At 51.9% G+C, this 17,536-nt stretch overlaps 1 protein-coding gene and 1 long non-coding RNA gene across 17 annotated transcripts in view; one reads left to right on the top strand and one right to left on the bottom strand.

Moving 5' to 3' along the window:
* Brsk2 (BR serine/threonine kinase 2) overlaps positions 1 to 2,818 on the bottom strand; it is a 55,379-nt gene extending 52,561 nt beyond the window's left edge. For 6 of the 15 annotated variants that reach the window (XR_005092332.1, XR_005092331.1, XM_028870592.2 and 3 more), the window contains exon 1: positions 2,368 to 2,572. Coding sequence is in view for 12 of the 15 variants with exons in the window: in XM_028870592.2 (XP_028726425.1) it covers positions 2,368 to 2,461 (94 nt within the window). In the remaining 3 variants the exon portion in view is untranslated. Of the gene's footprint in view, positions 1 to 2,367 lie in introns of all 15 variants that reach the window. The other 9 variants (XR_003734630.2, XM_028870583.2, XM_028870492.2 and 6 more) reach the window with 3 other exon arrangements.
* Positions 2,819 to 2,823: 5 nt separating this feature from the next.
* LOC114693988 lies at positions 2,824 to 11,050 on the top strand. 2 transcript variants are annotated; one of them, XR_003734634.2, is made up of 4 exons: positions 2,973 to 4,766; positions 7,204 to 7,316; positions 7,809 to 7,872; positions 8,843 to 11,050. It is a non-coding gene; the product is annotated as an uncharacterized LOC114693988 (long non-coding RNA). The 2 variants fall into 2 exon arrangements; XR_003734632.2 differs by having other exon boundaries at positions 2,824 to 4,766; positions 7,809 to 11,050.
* The last annotated feature ends 6,486 nt before the right edge of the window (positions 11,051 to 17,536 follow it).

Raw genomic sequence — 17,536 nt, forward strand, 5'->3', positions numbered from 1 at the left:
AGCAGCAAGATGCAGAGGCCAACACCAGCAAAAGTGATACAAGAAACTCACTGGGCCCAAGCCACCCACACAAGGCTGAGCCACTGCCCAATGAGTGGTCCAAAACAAGGGGCATAGTGGATGCTCCAGAAAGCATAGAGAAGCCGCACACCCTCTACCCCATCTAACTCCATGAAGGCGACATCTTGAGGTCCATCTTCCTACAGGTAATGGGCTTACACTGCTCCAAGGTTCACTGGATAGCCAGCAGACTATCCCCCATCCACAGCCCCAAGAAGCAGCTTATATGTGGATAGACAGACACAGCAAAAAGAAGCAAGGGTTAGTGTTGAAATGAGCAGGTGGGTAAGAACTAAGAGCCCCCCACCCCCTCTGTGTGTGTGTGTTCCCATGACATGTAGCCATGCCAGGAGAAGCCCTCAGATCAGCATGTAAGCAGGACAGCAATGGACAGAGGTCTGGCCTACACTCTCCATCAAGCTTTCGTGGCAAGAAGTCTGGCTCTGACTGATCCAGGAGTAACACACAAGGCTGAGATATAGCAATTCTGCTGACACCTGGTGCTATGTGGTCAGGCCCAGCAAATACAGTCAGGACCTACCTACATCCACCAGGATGACCTTTCACTAGCAGAGAGGGAAGACATACATGATGAACGGTCTCCTTGGCTGCACATTTGCACTCTGCTGGTCAGAAGTCAGGAGAGGGTGTGTCCAGAGGGCCCAGGAGCTAAGCTGCTCAGGGTCCTTCTATGTCACTGGCGATCATGGTATCATTAACTATACGACCATGTAATGCCACAGAGAAGACAGGGAGCCCAGCCCCTACCCACAGAGTCCACAAGGCACCATGCATCATTCACTACTGTCATCACTTACACGCCCAGGGCTCCTTATAACAACGTTTTATTGGTACGATAATTAGATTATTTCACTGCCTCCTGCATTCTGCTGCTCCAGGCCCTTCCCTCACAAACTACAGTTGCTCATCCCCAGGAAACATGCATATCCGGAACTCAACAGAACACCAGCTGCCTATGCCTTCCCCTCAGCCCCGAGCCCCTTGCACCAAGGCACCGACTGCTTAGCTTGGGGGTTGACTCCAGGGTGAGAAGATATAGCTTCTGGGGCTCAAAAAAAACCCATGTGCCTCTGTCTCCGTGACATCACAGCTGCAAGCCTCCAAAGGGAACTCAGCCTGGCCCACCTTCTTCCGAAACATCACCTTCTACCACGGCCTCCCTGAAGCCCTGGGGTGCTTCTAGAGGGCTCCTAAGCCCCCACCCTAACCACACTGCACCCTCCCGCTGTCCTCCACTCCCTAGCCTGCCCTGGCTCTGGGGAACTTTTCCAAACGGAAAGGAGATGTGGGCAGTGCCAGTCGGACCTTTGGGCAGCCGGAAGACAGGCCAGTCCTGGGAGAAGAAAGAAAATGGCTGAGTCCCAGCCTCCCACAAAGAAGACTGTGTGAATGCGCCTGGCTGACCAGATGAGGGGGCTGACTAAACCCAGCCCGCCCCAGAAAGCTGGCCAAATGCAAGGTAGCCGGGTTCTCTGCTGGTCTACGGGGAAAGCTGTGCAGAGATGGAACCTGCCCAGGGAAAGACAGCGAGGCCTCTTGGGGAGGTTCGTCTCTGCTGTAGGCCTAGGTCTGTTCCAACCGTCAGGCAGGGATGGATGGCCCAAGCCCAGGAACTGTCACCCTCTACCTCCCGAGGGAAGCCCAGTGTCGCAGAGGCTCAGGCTTGAGACTGGGTGCAGAAGAAGGCGCTGTCCAGCTTTCCTAAGGTTCCTGCGCTGTCACCCCCCCCCCCCCCCCCCATCCGAGCGGGAGGTCCGGGCTAGGAAAGCCAGGCCGGGACCTGCCGGGCGGTGGCCGCTGCCTGGAGGTGGGGGTCATGCGGCCGGGACGCAGCTGCTCAGGCAGCATGCCTATTAGCGTGGCAGACGGCAGATGGGCGCCCGCTCGTCCCCCTCCTCCCGTGGCACAATGGGCCCGGCGCTCGCTCGGGCGCACAATGCGGGCCCCGGGCCGCGCACCTGCAGCGGGATTGCCGGGAACCGCCAGGCCCGGCTCATGCTGCCCCAGTCGCCGTGCGCCCCAGGCCGCGCCGCGTGTCCTTGGGCTGCGCCCGCCCGCCCGCAACCGGTGGGCTGCGGGGCTCCACCACGGGACCCAGGAGTGCGGCGGACGACGGCGCACCGCCGCCCATTGTTCGCGGCCGCCGGGCCGGGCCTGCAGCATCTCTGCTCTGCGGCCTCCCTCCGCCCCGCCCGGCCGGTCAGCACGGTTTCACCGGCCCCGCGGCCGCGCGCCGGCCCCCCACCCCGGCCCCGCCCGCGCCCCCAGCCGCCGGCGCGCACGCACCTGTCTGCCCCTTGCCCAGCGTCTTCTCCAGCCGGTAGGGCCCCACATACTGCGCGTGCTGCGCCCCGCCGCCGTCCTTCCCCGTCGATGTCATCGCTCCCGGGCCCCGCGCCGGCGAGTGGGCGCCCGGGCGCGCGGGCAGGGAGGGGCCGGCCAGCCGTGCGCCCGAGTCCGCCGAGCGCCGTCCGCGCTGACCCGGCCCGCGGCGCCCCCGGGCGGGCCGCGCCGCTCTGCGCCCCCGCCGCCCCCCACGCCGCGCCCGCCGCACCCGTGCGAGGCCGGGCCGCGGGGATACCTCTCTGCCTCTCTGAGAGGACCCGGCGGGCGGGGCACCAGGCTTCCGCCGCCACCTCCGAGGCCCGCGCCCCGCGCCCCCCAGCGCACGCCCGTCCGCGGCCGTGCAGCCGAGCCCCGCCAAGCAACCGAACCGAGCCGCTCAGCCGAGCCCAGACGAGCAGCCGAGCAGCTTCGAGTGCCGCCGAGCCCGAGCCGAGCCCGAGCGAGCGCCACCGGCCGCAGCTACCGTGACAAGTGGTGCTTGTGGCTGTCAATCAGAGGCATGGCCCAATCAGCGCCGCCCGCCTGGACCGCCCCGCCATTCTCCAAGAGCGCACTGGGCCGCTGGGCCGGGAAAGGCGAGATTGGGGTGTTGGTGGGGTGGGGGTGAAGTGGAGGCCACGCCAGGGCTGGGAGCCTCCGGACCGTGCTCTATCTGCTGGGGGTCTTGTCATTAAAAGGAATGCCGGGGTGGTGCAGGCAGCAGGCCTCTGGGAGAAGTCCATGTGGCCGCCTTGGTCTAGGGGTTTCTTCCTGCACCCCTGGGTTTTGGGAGGAGTTTTCCGCCCCTCGCGAGAGTTTTGTATATAAAACTGGGCCGTTGTACCATGGAAGGGTGCTGCAGGCGGGTTTGGAGTGCTCGTTACCAGGCACAGGTGTTCCCTGCAGGGTGGGGATGTTAAGTGCTGGCGAGGATACTGCATGCGAGCCGGGTTCTGCAGACGGGGTGGAGATGCTGCTTTTAGGTTGGGGTTCTGCATACAGCGTGGGTGCTATGTGTAGGCTAGAGCTCTGAACGCAGGTAGTGTTCTGCATATGAGGCGTAATGCTTCATTCGGAGCGAGAGAGCTGTGCACTGCAGTACCCAGAGTGCCCTGGATGTCTCTCTCCACCGGCTGTTTCTGTTCCCGTGAGAAAGGGACAGCATTTTCGCGGTATGCCAGTAGACACCAGTATACTAGCATCCATGAATTCTAGCAGAGGCATTCTGCAGCAGGGCCCTCTGGTGCCTCCGAGACCTCAGCTGCAGACCTTTCTGTATTTAAGATAAGCCGTGAGTAAAGGGGTTTCATGGTTTCCTGAGAAGCCTCTGAAAAGTGTATGGCCTTAAGGCCAGCAGTGGAGGCAATCAGACCTACAGCGACCCTCCTTTTCTTGCGTGAAACCCTTGTATTTCCTTAAGATATGCTGTGGGAGGTGGTGGAAAAGGAGAGATGAGGACCAGGCTCAGAACTTTACAGATGTGGGCTATACTTCCTGTGTACCTCAATGGAAGGAAGCTGCATTAGCCAACAATGTTCCAGGTCAACAAGGTATGGAATGTCACCTTCTCCTTCAGCCACCTGCTTGCCCTTGCCCACCCTAGGTGTCACAGTGTGAACTTACAGAGGGGCCCACTTTTTCCAGCACTACCCAGGAATACCAATGGAGAGTAAGGACATTGTGGCCTGTTCATATTTCCAATGTAAGAAAGAACCAACCCTCAGAACAGCTTTCTCTTCAAAGAGCTGGCCTGATCTTTGGAAGTGGTAGATTTAGGGCCAGTGGGTACTAAGTGTTGTTCTGGAATGAGCAGCACTGGCCTGCTAATGGGGACACACAGGCAATCACAGAGGGTGGGCCTCAGGCTGATGCTGGCACCACTCGGGGCAGTGGTGATTTTTCAGCAACACCTGAGAGTATTTGGGACCTTGGAGTAGAGTATTCAACCAGATTTGGCCAGAGGTGAGCAGTAGAAGTAGAACATGGGCAGGTGAGTGGGAGGGCCAATGATCCACATAAGAAAGGAAAGACGATGCCAAGTCCCTGTCTACTGGGGTCCCTCTGGTCACCTTGCCTCCCTGTCTACATTCCCACCTTTCCAGTGGCCTTAGCAGCATTTGGTCTGTAGCTATCTTCATCTGCTCCCCAAAACTTTTATCTTCAAGACTGCTTTCTCCCTACCTGCAGTCTACCCTCTCTCTGCCTCTTGGTCTCTTCCCCTCTCTCTAGCCCGTTTTTTGTGTGTGCATCTAGCCAACACCAATCAACAAGCTCTCCAGGGTCAGGTGCAGAGCCTCTTCCCTTGGATGTGCCCTCCAGGAACTGCTGTGTCCCTGCGGTACCTACAGCTTTGAAGCCCGGTGAGTCTCTACTGCCAGGACCACCTGGAGCCCAGGTTCCAACCATACCTGTTCCATAAATCCTTAAATTTTACATCTTTATAACAGATGTCGTATCCCCTATCCCCATCTTTGTGAGATCACAAACACAAACTCTAGGATGAGCAGATCTGAGACTGAAGGACATTCCAAGTAATGGTCAGCTAAGAGGCACTTGTGATTGTGGATACCATGGCTAGTGGGGCCCACTTGGTCCGCTGCATTGTGGGGACAGGAGCTGTGAGGGATCCAGTGCTACTGAGCAAGTTGACCTGCTCCAGAGTTAGGGAGGCCCTTGTCCAAACCAGGAGGCCTCTCTGGCAGACTAACCTCCCACTGCACCAGTATGGCCTTAATTATTTAACATAACCCAGGACCCACACCAGATAAAGATAGGTCAAGAAAGGAAGTGGAGCCCACTACTTTTCCAAGGACCTAGTAACGAAAATCCTTAACAGAGTGTCAGCAGCAAATTGATTCCAGCGATAAGTGAAAAGAATTCCTGTGAACCTGTAGGGCTTTTGTCTAGGAATTACCAGTTAATGTTTCAAACTAATTTTAGTAGGTTAGGCCAATTAGGCCAGAAAAAAACTATAATACTCATTTTTAAAAAAAAAAGTTTCCCATTGCCCCATCTAGTGTCAGGCAGGTCCCAGAGCCCTTAGCCTGAGGATCCAAGTGAAATTCCTTTGCCATTTTTACCTGCTTCTTTTTTATTTTTTCTTTTTTTAAAATTTATTTTATTTTACAATACCATTCAGTTCTACATATCAGCCACGGGTTCCCCTATTCTCCCCCCTCCCACCCCCTCCCCTTACCCACAGCCCACCCCCCATTCCCACCTCCTCCAGGGCAAATCCTCCCCCGAGGACTGCGATCAACCTGGTAGACTCAGTCCAGGCAGGTCCAGTCCCTTCCTCCCAGACTGAGCCAAGTGTCCCTGCATAAGCTCCAGGTTTCAAACAGCCAACTCATGCAATGAGCACAGGACTTGGTCCCACTGTCTAGTTGCCTCCCAAACTGATCAAGCCAATCAACTGTCACACCTATTCAGAGGGCCTGATCCAGCTGGGGGCCCCTCAGCCTTTGGTTCACAGTTCATGTGTTTCCATTCATTTGGCTATTTTTTTTCAATAATTGAGTAAAACCGAAATTTATTATAAGCCACAGTCGTCCTAGGGACCTCCATGCTATATATATAGCCTCCATGGTTCTATGGGTTGTGGTCTGATTGTTCTTTATTTTATATCTAGAATCCACTTATGAGTGAGTACATACCATGACTGTCTTTTTGGGTTTGGGTTACCTCACTCAGTACCTGCTTCTTTTGATTGTGTTTTGAGACAGGTTCTCCCCGTGTACCCTAGACTGGCCTCGTTTGCCATGATCCTCTCCTCAGCCTTCCAAATGTTGGGATTACAGGCACGTACTGCCATGCCTGCTTCTGTCTGCCCAGGGAGAGAATACAGAGCATTTAGGGGAACTGCCAGGGGGGAGACCAAGATGCCAGGAGAGGCTCAGAACTCCTGTAGACTAAGCCTGCTTCTAGTTAGCCTGGGCTAACCTAGAGACAGATGTGGGAGTAGATAACCCCAAGACCAAGGAGTATAAGTCCCAAAGCCACTACTTTGGGACTGCTTTTACAGTAATTCAGCTGTGGGGCCTGGACTTGGGAGGGGGCTGATACATTTGGGAGGGACATAGGGATGGTAGGTAGCCAAGGTTCAGGCCCATGTGGGGTGCAATTGGGAAGGTGTACTCTCACTTATCTTCACTTTTTCCTCCACCTTGTCTATTATTCCATTCACATTTATCTGAGAAGGAAATGAGGCTAAGAAAACACAGCCCTGGCCTTGGGAAAGGTTGCACAGCCCTCCAAATGCGGATAAGAGACTGGCGTGTGGATACATCTGAAAAGGACCACAGATGCTGCGTGCTGTGTGCATTTTCCCACACTTTAAAAAATTGAAAGCAGGCTAGAGAGTTACATTTTAAAATTGGTGCTTTTGTTCCTTTCCTCACTTTCTGGCACATGGGGTATTGTTGTATGGCATCTGGGGGCCCCACCGCCAGGGTTGGGGAAGCCGGAGCCAGATGCAGGATTATGGGGAGTAAGGAAAGGAGACATTGTTTCCAAGGCCTCCTGGATCAGTTTAGAGCATTAATCCATTTCCTGGGAAACAGCCCAGACCCCTGAATGCATTCCCTAGGAGACAGCACCAGGGGGCCCTCATCCTGGCTCCTTACTGTCTTGTACATACAGTAAGGCAACCAGAGTGGAGGACAGGCTGAGAATATGCATCCACACCCTGGAAAGAGGAAAGAGGAAGGAGGTGGTAGTATTAAGCAAATGCAGTAAATGCAAGTACTGCAGTTGCCAGGAGCATGCATTCTTTTCTCTTCCCTCCACTCCTTCTAGAGCAAGCCACAAAGAATTGATGAAGAGCAAAACTGTGTCCAAGGCAATTGAGCAAACACTCTCTGTATAGAGTCATCCCAGCCCACTAGTAACAGCTGAAGGAAGACAGAACGGTAAGCTGTACCTTCATCCACCGTGGATTTTTAGCTCAACCGTCCTTGTATTGACTCATTTAATGAGATGGCTTCTGAGGCAAAGGTGAGGTCCCAGCCACAGACCTACTTTGAGCCACGAGTGGTGCCCTGCCTAGCATTCTCATCCTGCCTGCTCTTGCTTGTAATGAGACTATTGATGGTTTCAATTTAGTTTTTATTATTATTGCTGTTTGCTGTTCAGAGTTTAGAGATGTACATCAAGGCTTCTCCCACCTCACACGCCTCTAAAGCATTCCTCAGCTTCCAGGGAAGAGCATGAGAGTCATGGTGAACACTGATAATTAAAGTCAACATCTCAGCACATTGAGTCAATTTCTTTAAAAAAAAAATTTTCAACACCAGGTAACCCTGTATATCAATTCTCCATACCCAAATAGCTGGCAGGCTTCCTTTTCTGATGTCTCTCATGAAATTTGCATTTAATAGCAGATGTTTTCCTGCCTTTCTCAGGAACCTCCAATACTGTGGTCCTCTCTTGGTCCTGACCTGACCATTTTCCAAGTGATGCAGGAGGGTAAGGAGCTGCCTATGGTTGTCATGGCTGTGGAGTGTGCATTGTACTGCCCCATGTTTGTTCATACACAGAGGAACGTGAATCCTGTTTTACCCCAGCAATGCGATCCTTGGGCCTCCAACTCCTGCTGTGAAGAAGCTACAGGGCCCTGCCTTCCTGACCCCTTCCTCAAGGTCCAGGGTGGTAACCAAGTTGGGCTGTGAGCAGCTCTGAGGCTAGGTGCACCTCAGATGTCAAGCCTTTTGTGGTTGAATGTAGTAGTGAGGTCTCATGTAGAAACTCACAGTCTTCCCTCGCAGGTCAGGGCTTCTGCAAAGAGACTGTAGTCCGGGCGGTTAGAAGGGTTATAAGGTTATAACCCTTCTAACCCTAAGGTTAGAAGACCCCCTTTCAAAGGGCAGCTGTGAGCATGCTGGGGAGGGCATCAATGACCCAGCGGTTCTCCAGGGTTTGAACTTTCCTCTCCACCCTTGTCCAACCTCTGCTCAGTAGCCATTGTCCCCCACTTCCTCAGTGGTATCATTCAGGGATGATGGCAGCAGCGAAGCAGCTGAAGGTCCCCCACATCCTTTGGGGTCCAGCCCTACTACCATCCTCATCTTGAGAGCAAAGGCCAGGGACTTGCTCATTGTTGAGGCCACCGTCCCTCCTTGTCTTCCTTAGCCCTGACCCTCTGGGAAGCCTGGGATCCGCACAGTACCTCCTTGTATTCAGGGTTCCCCGCCCCTGTATATCCCATAATCACCACTTGGTCTCTCCCCTTCTCGCTCTGAGTCCCCTACTCTCTGAGCCTTTCCCTAACATATACCAGTGTTAGGGTGAATGCCAAACACACCCTGAGCACCTCCTGAGCAATTGTGTCTAGGTCCTTCGCAAAGCCAGGGCCCAGATGCAGGACCGTGGGAGGAATGCTGTTCCCTGGCTTCCCCTAAGGCCCCATCACAGAACCAACACCTTCTCCCCTGGATAGGCACCAGTGCTGGCCATGACCAACAGACCTGCCTGGCTAGTGCAGTCCACAGAGTGATCCCGAATTTGCACCTGACAGACCTTTGTGCTGTCGTGGCTATAAGGAGAACAGGTCTCAGGTGGCTTCTCCAGCTGTGGCACAGGAACAGAAGGACTCTAAACTACACCCTGGAGTCACAGTGCTGAGCCACAGTCCAACTGTCCTGCACACCTGCTTCAACTGTATACATGCTTGTACTGCACAGTACCAAGCCTGAGGCTGTCGTTGGCTGTGCCACACTTTGTCTCTGGTGACAGACTAGGGCTCCTGCCACCCCTCCAACCCCAATCTGGTGACCCCAGGCCACAGTCCAGACAAGCACCCAGTGCTGCTTGGCAGCTCTGCCCATTTCTACTCCCCACAGCCCATTTCCCCTCCCGACAGGTCTTTCAGCCCCAGTGTCTAGAAGCAGCAAAAAAGCAACTGACCTCCCTATGACAAAGACAAAGAGCAGACCAGAAGGAAAATTGAGAGCATTTTATTTTCATTAAAACATATCGGATACTAAGAATTGTGTTTTCCTAATCACAGCGCTGGGCTGGAAGCCAGGGCATCTCTGCTGACGTCAGCTGTGTGTGGAGGCAGGCAGGGCCCAACCCACTTTTGGTTGAGAGCTCTCAGAAGTTGCTGGGAGCCGACACTTTCAGCGGCTGCTCCATTTCCCTGTGAAGCTAGCACGGGCTAGGGTTTAGAGGATTCATCCCCCACCTGTGACTGATGCTGTGACTCCTCTTGATTGTAGATTTCTGCATAGCTTGCTATCCCTCCATAGTTGAGAGCGGCAGACACTGCTGCGTATAGTGCCTGCCAGTGACTAGTCAGAGGGGTCCAGGACTACAGTAAGGAGCAGATATGCGAACAGAGGACCCGAGCTACCCATCAGGTGGCTATAGCCAAGGGCTCCTGGAGCCACAGGATTCCTGAGCTCCTGGTAGAATCCCAGGAGACGGATGTTACTGGCATCCCACCTCCTCACCCTGCAGATTCTGTCTCTTGGCAAAAGGTCTGTTGGGGAGGCTGGGCCTAGAGTATAGCAGCCACTTCACTCCTGTCCTTCCTTGGCAATGAGGCTTGGCCCCTCATGCCTACTGGTACCTCAGTTTGCATAAAATAGATGAATTCACGAGACTCCTCAAGGTTGTGGGGTGTGTAGTGCTAAGGCAAGGATGTAGAGTGTGAGCTAGTCAACTGTTCTCATTTGAAAAGATCCAAAAACAACCACACACACACAAAAAGACTCTCTTGCCCCATACCTGAGCCTGAAAAACAATCTTTCTTAAAATCAGAATCTGTTTTCCTGGACAGCAAGACAGGTCCCATGATCAGGATGAAGTACAATTTAGAATCTCGGTCCTAACTGGCTAGACTGTCCCAGCACAGGAGACCTGGAGTGAGGTGTTGTGGAGGACACTGTGGCAGGAAGCAGCCAATGACTCTTTGTGAGTGGGTGTCCTCAACACCTAGTAGGCCATGCTGTGAAACAGATCTCCCAAACAGTGGCACAAAACAACTGTTTGTAACACTCAAGGATATGAAAATCCAACCTAGCAGGCCCAAACTGGGAGACAAAAGGCTGAGTCTGGAATCTTCAGATGTGTTTTCGAATGTTGCACTCTTTTCTTAATCATTTGGCTGGGGTCCTTATGGATAGAAATCGATGGGCAGGTAAGGAAAAGCTCTTCTAGTGCAGGTAGCCCCTAGCTCCTGAGTACCCAAGACCTAGGGGTGGGAGGACAATACCCAAGCCTACAACTTGAGTCCTGAGAGCTGAGGGTGTACTGCACCAAGCTTTAGAAACTAGAGACTTAGGGTTCTCTACACAGCCTTATTACCCTGCACCTTACCCTTCGGTGACCCCAGCACTTGGCAGCTGTGAAATCCCAAGCTTCCAGCAGTAATGAGTGGCAGCAGCGGGCTGAGAAGGCAGGAGGCTTAGTGCTAACCTTCTTAAATGGCCTGCAGGTAACCCCAAGCTGCTTCAGTGGCTGGTGTTACAGATGTCAGTCCCAGAATGTCAGCTCCTTCACCCTTGATTGTAGCTGGAGTTACAGCTGTCAGACCAAGGGGGTCTGAGGCCCTTGACCCTACAGCTTAGCAGCTCCCTGGAACTTTTTTTCTGGCAAGACTGTAGTTTCTTATCTTTAGCATCTGCCTGCCTGCCTTCCTTCTTTCCTTCCTACCTTCCTTTCTTCCTTCCTTCCTTCTTTGTTTTGGTTTGGATTATTTTTTTTTTTCTGAGACAGGGTTTCTCTGTGTAGGCCTGGCTATCCTGGAACTCTCTCTATAGATTAGGCTGGCCTCAGACTCACAGAGATCCACCTGCCTCTGCCTCCTGAGTGCTGGGATTAAAGGCATGCACCTCCACCGCCCGGCCTACCTTTCTTTTAAAATAAGTTTTAGGGGCTGGAGAAATGGCTCAGAAGTGAAGAGCATTTGCTGCTCTTACAGAGGACCTGGGTTCAGTTCCCAGCACCCACACTGGGCAATGCACAGCTGCCTGTAACTTCAGTCTAGGGGACCTGATGCACTCTTCTGGCCTCCATGGAAACCTGCTACACACTATGCACAAACTTACATTCACACATACACACATATACATAAAAGAATAACATAAACATTTAGCCAGGCACACTTTTAATCCCATCATTTGGGAGGCAGAGGCAGGCAAATCTCTGTGAGTTCAAGGCCAGCAGGATCTACAAAGTGAGGTCCAGGATAGCCAGGGCTGTTACACAGAGAAACCCTGTCCCCTGTCTCAAAAAACAACAGAGAGAGAGAGAGAGAGAGAGAGAGAGAGAGAGAGAGAGGGGGGAAGAAGAAGAAGAAGGAGGAGGAGGAGGAGGAAGAAAGGAAGGAAGAAAGAGAAACCTTTAAAGATTTTTACATTTTTTGTGTGCGCATGCTGGAGTGTGTGTGTCACAGCATGCATGTGAAAGTTAGAAGACAACTCTTAGAAGTCAGTTGCTCCTTCCACCACATAGGTCCCAAGGATCAAACCCAGGATGTTATGTTTGGCAACTTTTACCTGCTGAACCAACTCAGCTTATGCTTTGTGCGTTCGCCCCTTCTCTCTCTCTCTCTCTCTCTCTCTCTCTCTCTCTCTCTCTCTCTCTCTCTCTCTCTCTCTCTCTCCCTCCCTCCCTCCCTCCCTCCCTCCCTCTCTCTCTCTCTCTCTCCTTCCTTCCCTCCCTCCCTCCTTCCCTTCCCCCCCTTCCCCCCTTCACTCTGCCATGCCTTGTCTCTGCTGCCTCTGCCCCCCATCACTTATTCTGCAGCCACTCTTTGGAACCCCCCAGCCACCTGGCTTCTGTCTGCCACCACCATCACTCCCACTGCCAGGATGACTGCTGCCACCATTTCAAATGGCACTGCCATTTTACCCTCGCGTTACCAGAATAGCCAACTCCACCAATGGTAAAGATCAAAAGTTAGCATGAAAAGTGTTCTCCAGTGACACATTATATTATGTCTGTGCTGGTTAGCTTTTGTCCCGTTGACATGGGCTAGGGGCATCTAGGTCCTAGATTCTAGGAAGAGCTAACATCAATTGAAGAATTGCCTCCATCCGATTGGCAGATTCGGTGAGTCTGTGGGGCATTTCCTGGTTAATGATTGATGTGGGAAGGCCCAGATCATTGCAGGCGGTGCCACCCTCGTACAAGTGATGCTGGGTTGTATAAGAAAGCAAGCTGAGCAAGCCATGGGGAGCAAGCCAGTAGGCAATGTTCCTCCATGGCCTCTGCTTCAGTTCCTGCCTCCAGAGTCCTGCCTTGAGTTCCTTCCCGGATTCTCTTAACCATGGAATGTAGCCTGAAAAGGGAACTAAACCCCTTTGTCCCCCAAGTTGCTTTTGGTCATGGTTTTTATCACAGCAATAGAATGCAAACTAGTACGGTGCCTGATGTTGCAAACCCAGGAGGCAGCGCTAGAGGATGTCTCCTACCAGACTAGAGAAGCGAACCAAGCATCTGGCTTCTGCAGAGACAGAAGGGAATGTGGCAAGGATCTTTGTGCCAATCATAGCACAATTCTTCCTGCAAATAAAGGATTACGTTTGCAACAATCACAGGCCTCCTTGCTGGGCCATCAGGAGAAGTGCTCCTCCTCTGGCCTTGGTGAAGACGGAGCCTAGAGTTCACTGAGATTTGTAATGGGGAAAGTCTAAAATAAGCAGGTCTTGTCCATGGCTGGGATAGTGTCTTCTGGAGCCTGAGTGGGAGCCATAGCAGCTATGGTTGGTGTGTAGCTTCATCAAGGCAGCTATGGAATTTCAGAGCAGCAAGGCTACCTTAAGAGCAGCCCAATGAGCTACTTGGTTAATAGTAGAGGAACTGCTTAGAGGAACCAGGACCCCCAGGAAGGGTCTAACAACTGGGAAGTCAAATCACCCAATGCCTTACATCTTAGCTTATTTAAAGGTCAACTGCTGTGGATATCGTTCTATATAAATAAAACACTGATGGCCAGTGACCAGGCAGGAAGTAGGTGGGACAAGGAGAGAGGAGAATTCTGGGAAGCAGAAGGCTGAGGGGAGAGACACTGCAGCCACCGCCAGGACAAGCAGCATGTAAAGACACCGGTAAGCCACCAGCCACGTGGCAAGGTATAGATTTATAGGAATGGGTTAATTTAAGATATAAGAACAGTTAGCAAGAAGCCTGCCACGGCCATACAGTTTATAAGTGATATAAGTGTCTGAGTGATTATTTTATACGTGGATTGTGGGACTGCGGGGTTTGGTGGAACCTGGAGAGAAGCCCTCCAGCAACAGTCAACATTAAAAAGAATGCTTACCGTGAAGGTTTATCATTAGCATCAACAGTGATTTAACTGTATGTAACAATTCACTCTTAACCAAATACCGTAGGCACAAGTTAGATCATCTCATCTGCCTCACACTGCCTCTAGTAGTTGTGGGGCTGTCAGTGGATTTGTAATTTTCTCACATGCTGCTTAAAGGTCCACAAAGGCTCAAAGGCAGCAACCACCGCCTCCTGGTGAGCAGTTCAGAAGTCGGGAGAACACTGGAACTGAGAGTGGCATCGTGGCCATTCTTGGACTGTGCACTGTGCAGCACCAGCAACAGGCTCTTGTTGAAACACTCTTCCCCTTCTACAAGGGATCCCTGTATTCCACCCTGTATATACCCCTTTCCTTGTGCTGACCTCCCAGCCCTTGTATTCTGAGGGCCTCCAGTTTCTTCCTGTCCTGATGCCTTAAAGCCTAGGCATAAAGCACACTGAGGAACCCTGTCCCATCCACCCTGGCTCCACTACATATTTGAGTGCCTTCCCACCCCATTCTGATTCTCACATGTGCCTTCCTTCAGCCAATCCCAGAAAGGGAGTCTTGGGCTGGGTCTGTACCCCGCCATGAGCCTAAAGCCGCAGGCTCCCAGCAGGGGATCAGGACCCTGCAGAAAAGTAGTTTCTCAGTGAACCCTGCCCAACTCTCCAGACCCCCCTCTGTACACTTTGTGGTTGCACCATCTGTTAAATTAATTTGAGCATGTCCTTTTGTCCCCTCTAGCTCCAGTGTGAAGCCTGGGACACCAATGACCTATCACTTTACTTTGCCATTTGTGGGTCTTACTTCAATGCTCTTGAACAGAACTCTGAATTTCCTCAAACAGGTTGGCTCATATTGCCTCACTCAATAAATAACCCTGCAAGATGTCCATTGTTCCCAAGGACAGGTGAGAGATGGGGCTAGGTAATATGTGTCTAGGACCAAGTCGCTTACTGAGGAGAGAGACTGGGGAAGAGAGTACTGACGTAAAGGGACCCAAGGACTTGCCTGAAAGCCAAAGGAAAGATTGCTCGGGCAGGTGGCTATGCAGTGACATAGCCCTCCGCCCCACCTCTCAAGGCACTTTCTGATGGGGTGGAGGAGGTTCCAGGAAGCTGGGTCAGGTGAACAAGCCCTTCTCCTGAGCAAAGGAGAAGGGCTGTGGGACATGCCTGGACAGCTGGGGGGGGGGGGGGGGGGGGAGAGAGAGAGAGAGAGAGAGAGAGAGAGAGAGAGAGAGAGAGAGAGATGTTTCCTGGTCATGCCCTGCTTCCTGGGCTGCAGCGCTCACACACTCACTGTACTGATAACACTGCCAGATGCCAGCCCTCCCTGCCTCGATGACGCTTTCTGTTTGCACCTCAGCACTGGGCATTGAGTGAACAATCCACCTAATGCCTCCAAAGGGGCCTCTGAAGGTGGTATTGCTGGGAACAAGTGGTGTATTCCTGTGGGGTGACTGCGTTGTTGCATCACACATCATTGTTTACTGAAGGAAGAGCGTCCCGGTAACAAATAGGGATTCCCTGGCTTTTCCATCTAGTGCGTTGGTTTTCCTTTTCTCTCTCTCCCTCTCTCCTTCCCTCCCCCACTTCTTTCTTTCTTTCTTTTTTTTTCTGGAGGAGACAAAGCTTCATATAGCCCTGGCTTGCCCCTAGTTCACTACTAAATAGCAGAGGATGACCTTGAACTCATAAGTCTCTGCTTCCCAAGTGTTGGGATTATAGGCATGTGACACTGGCTTTTCTTAAAATGAGGAGAAACCATTACTCCCAGTGGAATGCCAGTGCTTCCAATGAAAGCGATATCGTGAGTTTTGGCAGCGCACACCAACACGCCTCACCCCAGAGGAGTTGAAGAATATCCTGGATGTCCCCTTAGGGGCTGGTAAAATGATTCAGGGGGTAAAGGTGCCTGCCACCAAGCTTGACACCTGAGTTCAATCCCTGGGACCCATGTGGTGAAAGGAGAGACCCAGCTCTCCCAAGTTGTTATCTGACGTCCACATGCACTCTGACTTTCATCTCACACATAGACACACAGAGATCAAATAAATAAGTGTAATAAAAAATTTAAATCAGAGGCTGGAGTTCAGAAGTTAAGAGAACTTTCTGTTTTTTGTTTTGTTATGTTATGTTTTGTTTTGTTTTGTTTTGTTTTGTTTTTTAAACGAAGGCCCTTATTCAGTTCCCAGGACCCACATAGCAGCTAGGGTCTGATGCTCTGCTCTCTCCTGGCCTCCACAGGCACCAGGCACTCATGTTATACACATAAAATAAAAATAAATAAATTTTTAAATTAAAAATAAAATAGTGGTCAAATAAGTTTAAAATTTCTCATCTTAGACACTTTTAAGTGCACAGTTCAACAGCATGAAGCTACCTTACCATCCACCTCTAGAACATTCCGTCCTTCCAAGTGAAATTGTGTTCCCATGAAACATTTCCTCTCCACACCTCCCCATCCTGCTTTCTGCCTCTGTGAATCTGATGGCATTGCAGACATCTGTGAGTGTATTCTTGTAGTACATGGTCTTTTGTGTCTGACTTATTTTCTTGTACCTGCCCCCCAAGTCCATCCACACTATAACATGTGTCAGAACTTCCTTCTTCTGTAAGCCTGATCATATTTCACCCATGATGTGGTTGGACCACCTCATCAGAACACAAGAAGGACTGGACAACTGCTCAGATCTCTTGTACTGCTCGGTCACCAGCTGGCCTAAGGCAACATCCTTCTGAACCCCATGGGAGGAACCCTAGAAACACCAGTGTCATTGCTGGAGAAGAGCCTTGTGCAAGGGTGTAAGTGGCCCAGGCTTCCTGAGTTTCACTGTATTATGATCACAGGAAAGGGGCTCAAAATGAGACAGGAGCAACCCAAGCTGGTATGGGGGTCAGAGTGAGAAAAGTGCCCCATAGGCTCAACATTTGAAAAATGGGTTCCCAGTGGGTGATGCTATTTGGGGGAGGTTATGGAAACCTTGGGAGGTGGACTCATGCCAGAAGAAGTATGTCACTGGAGGTGGGCTTGGAGACTTCATAGCCTCACTCCCACCTTCCAGTTCACTTTCTGCTTTTCGCATGTGGTTGAAGATGGATCTCTCAGCTTCCTGCTGCCAAGCCTCCTCTGCCGTTATGCACTTTCCCTCTAGACTGGAAACCGAAAATAAACTCTTCTATAAGTTGCTTTTGGCCATGGTGCTTTATCACAGTGACAGAAAATTAACTAATACAGCTGGAGGATGGCTCAGTCAGTAAAGTGCTTGCCACACAAGCCTGAGGACCAGGGCACCATCTCCAAAAAACCAACACAAAAATGTGCGGGTGATCAAAGCGCTTGCACTGGCGATATAGAGACAGGAAGATCCCCATGCGCCCTGGCCAGGCAACCTAGCCTAATTGGTGGGTTTGGGGCCAAGTAAGATACCGTGTCTCAAAAAATAAGGTGCACAGTGCCCGAGGGAAAACACTCCAAGTTAACTTCTGGCCTTTGAGTATATATGCACACACATGCACACTTAAAGATAAACAGTAATACCCGTGAGTGTATGTACATGTGCATACACACACATAGAGCATACGTGCCAACACAGGCACAAAGAGAGGAGAGAGAGGCTGAGGAGAGAGAGAGAAAGAGAGAGAGAGAGAGAGAGAGAGAGAGAGAGAGAGAGAGAGAGAGAGAGAGAGAGAGAGAGAGAGCGCCTTAACTGCTCAGCTCCTGGGCCCAGGGCCAGAGCCATGAAAGGTGTGGCCAAGCCTGGGCAATGCCTTCCTTCTCTTTGTGTTCTTTGATTGTATCTGCATCACTCTAGCCTCTGCTTGGCGTTCTCATGGCCCCCTCCTTTCTGCCAATTCTTCTTTGATC

This window comes from Peromyscus leucopus, chromosome 1 (assembly GCF_004664715.2).
Source record: "Peromyscus leucopus breed LL Stock chromosome 1, UCI_PerLeu_2.1, whole genome shotgun sequence".
In the NCBI taxonomy this organism is placed as follows: Eukaryota; Metazoa; Chordata; class Mammalia; order Rodentia; family Cricetidae; genus Peromyscus; species Peromyscus leucopus.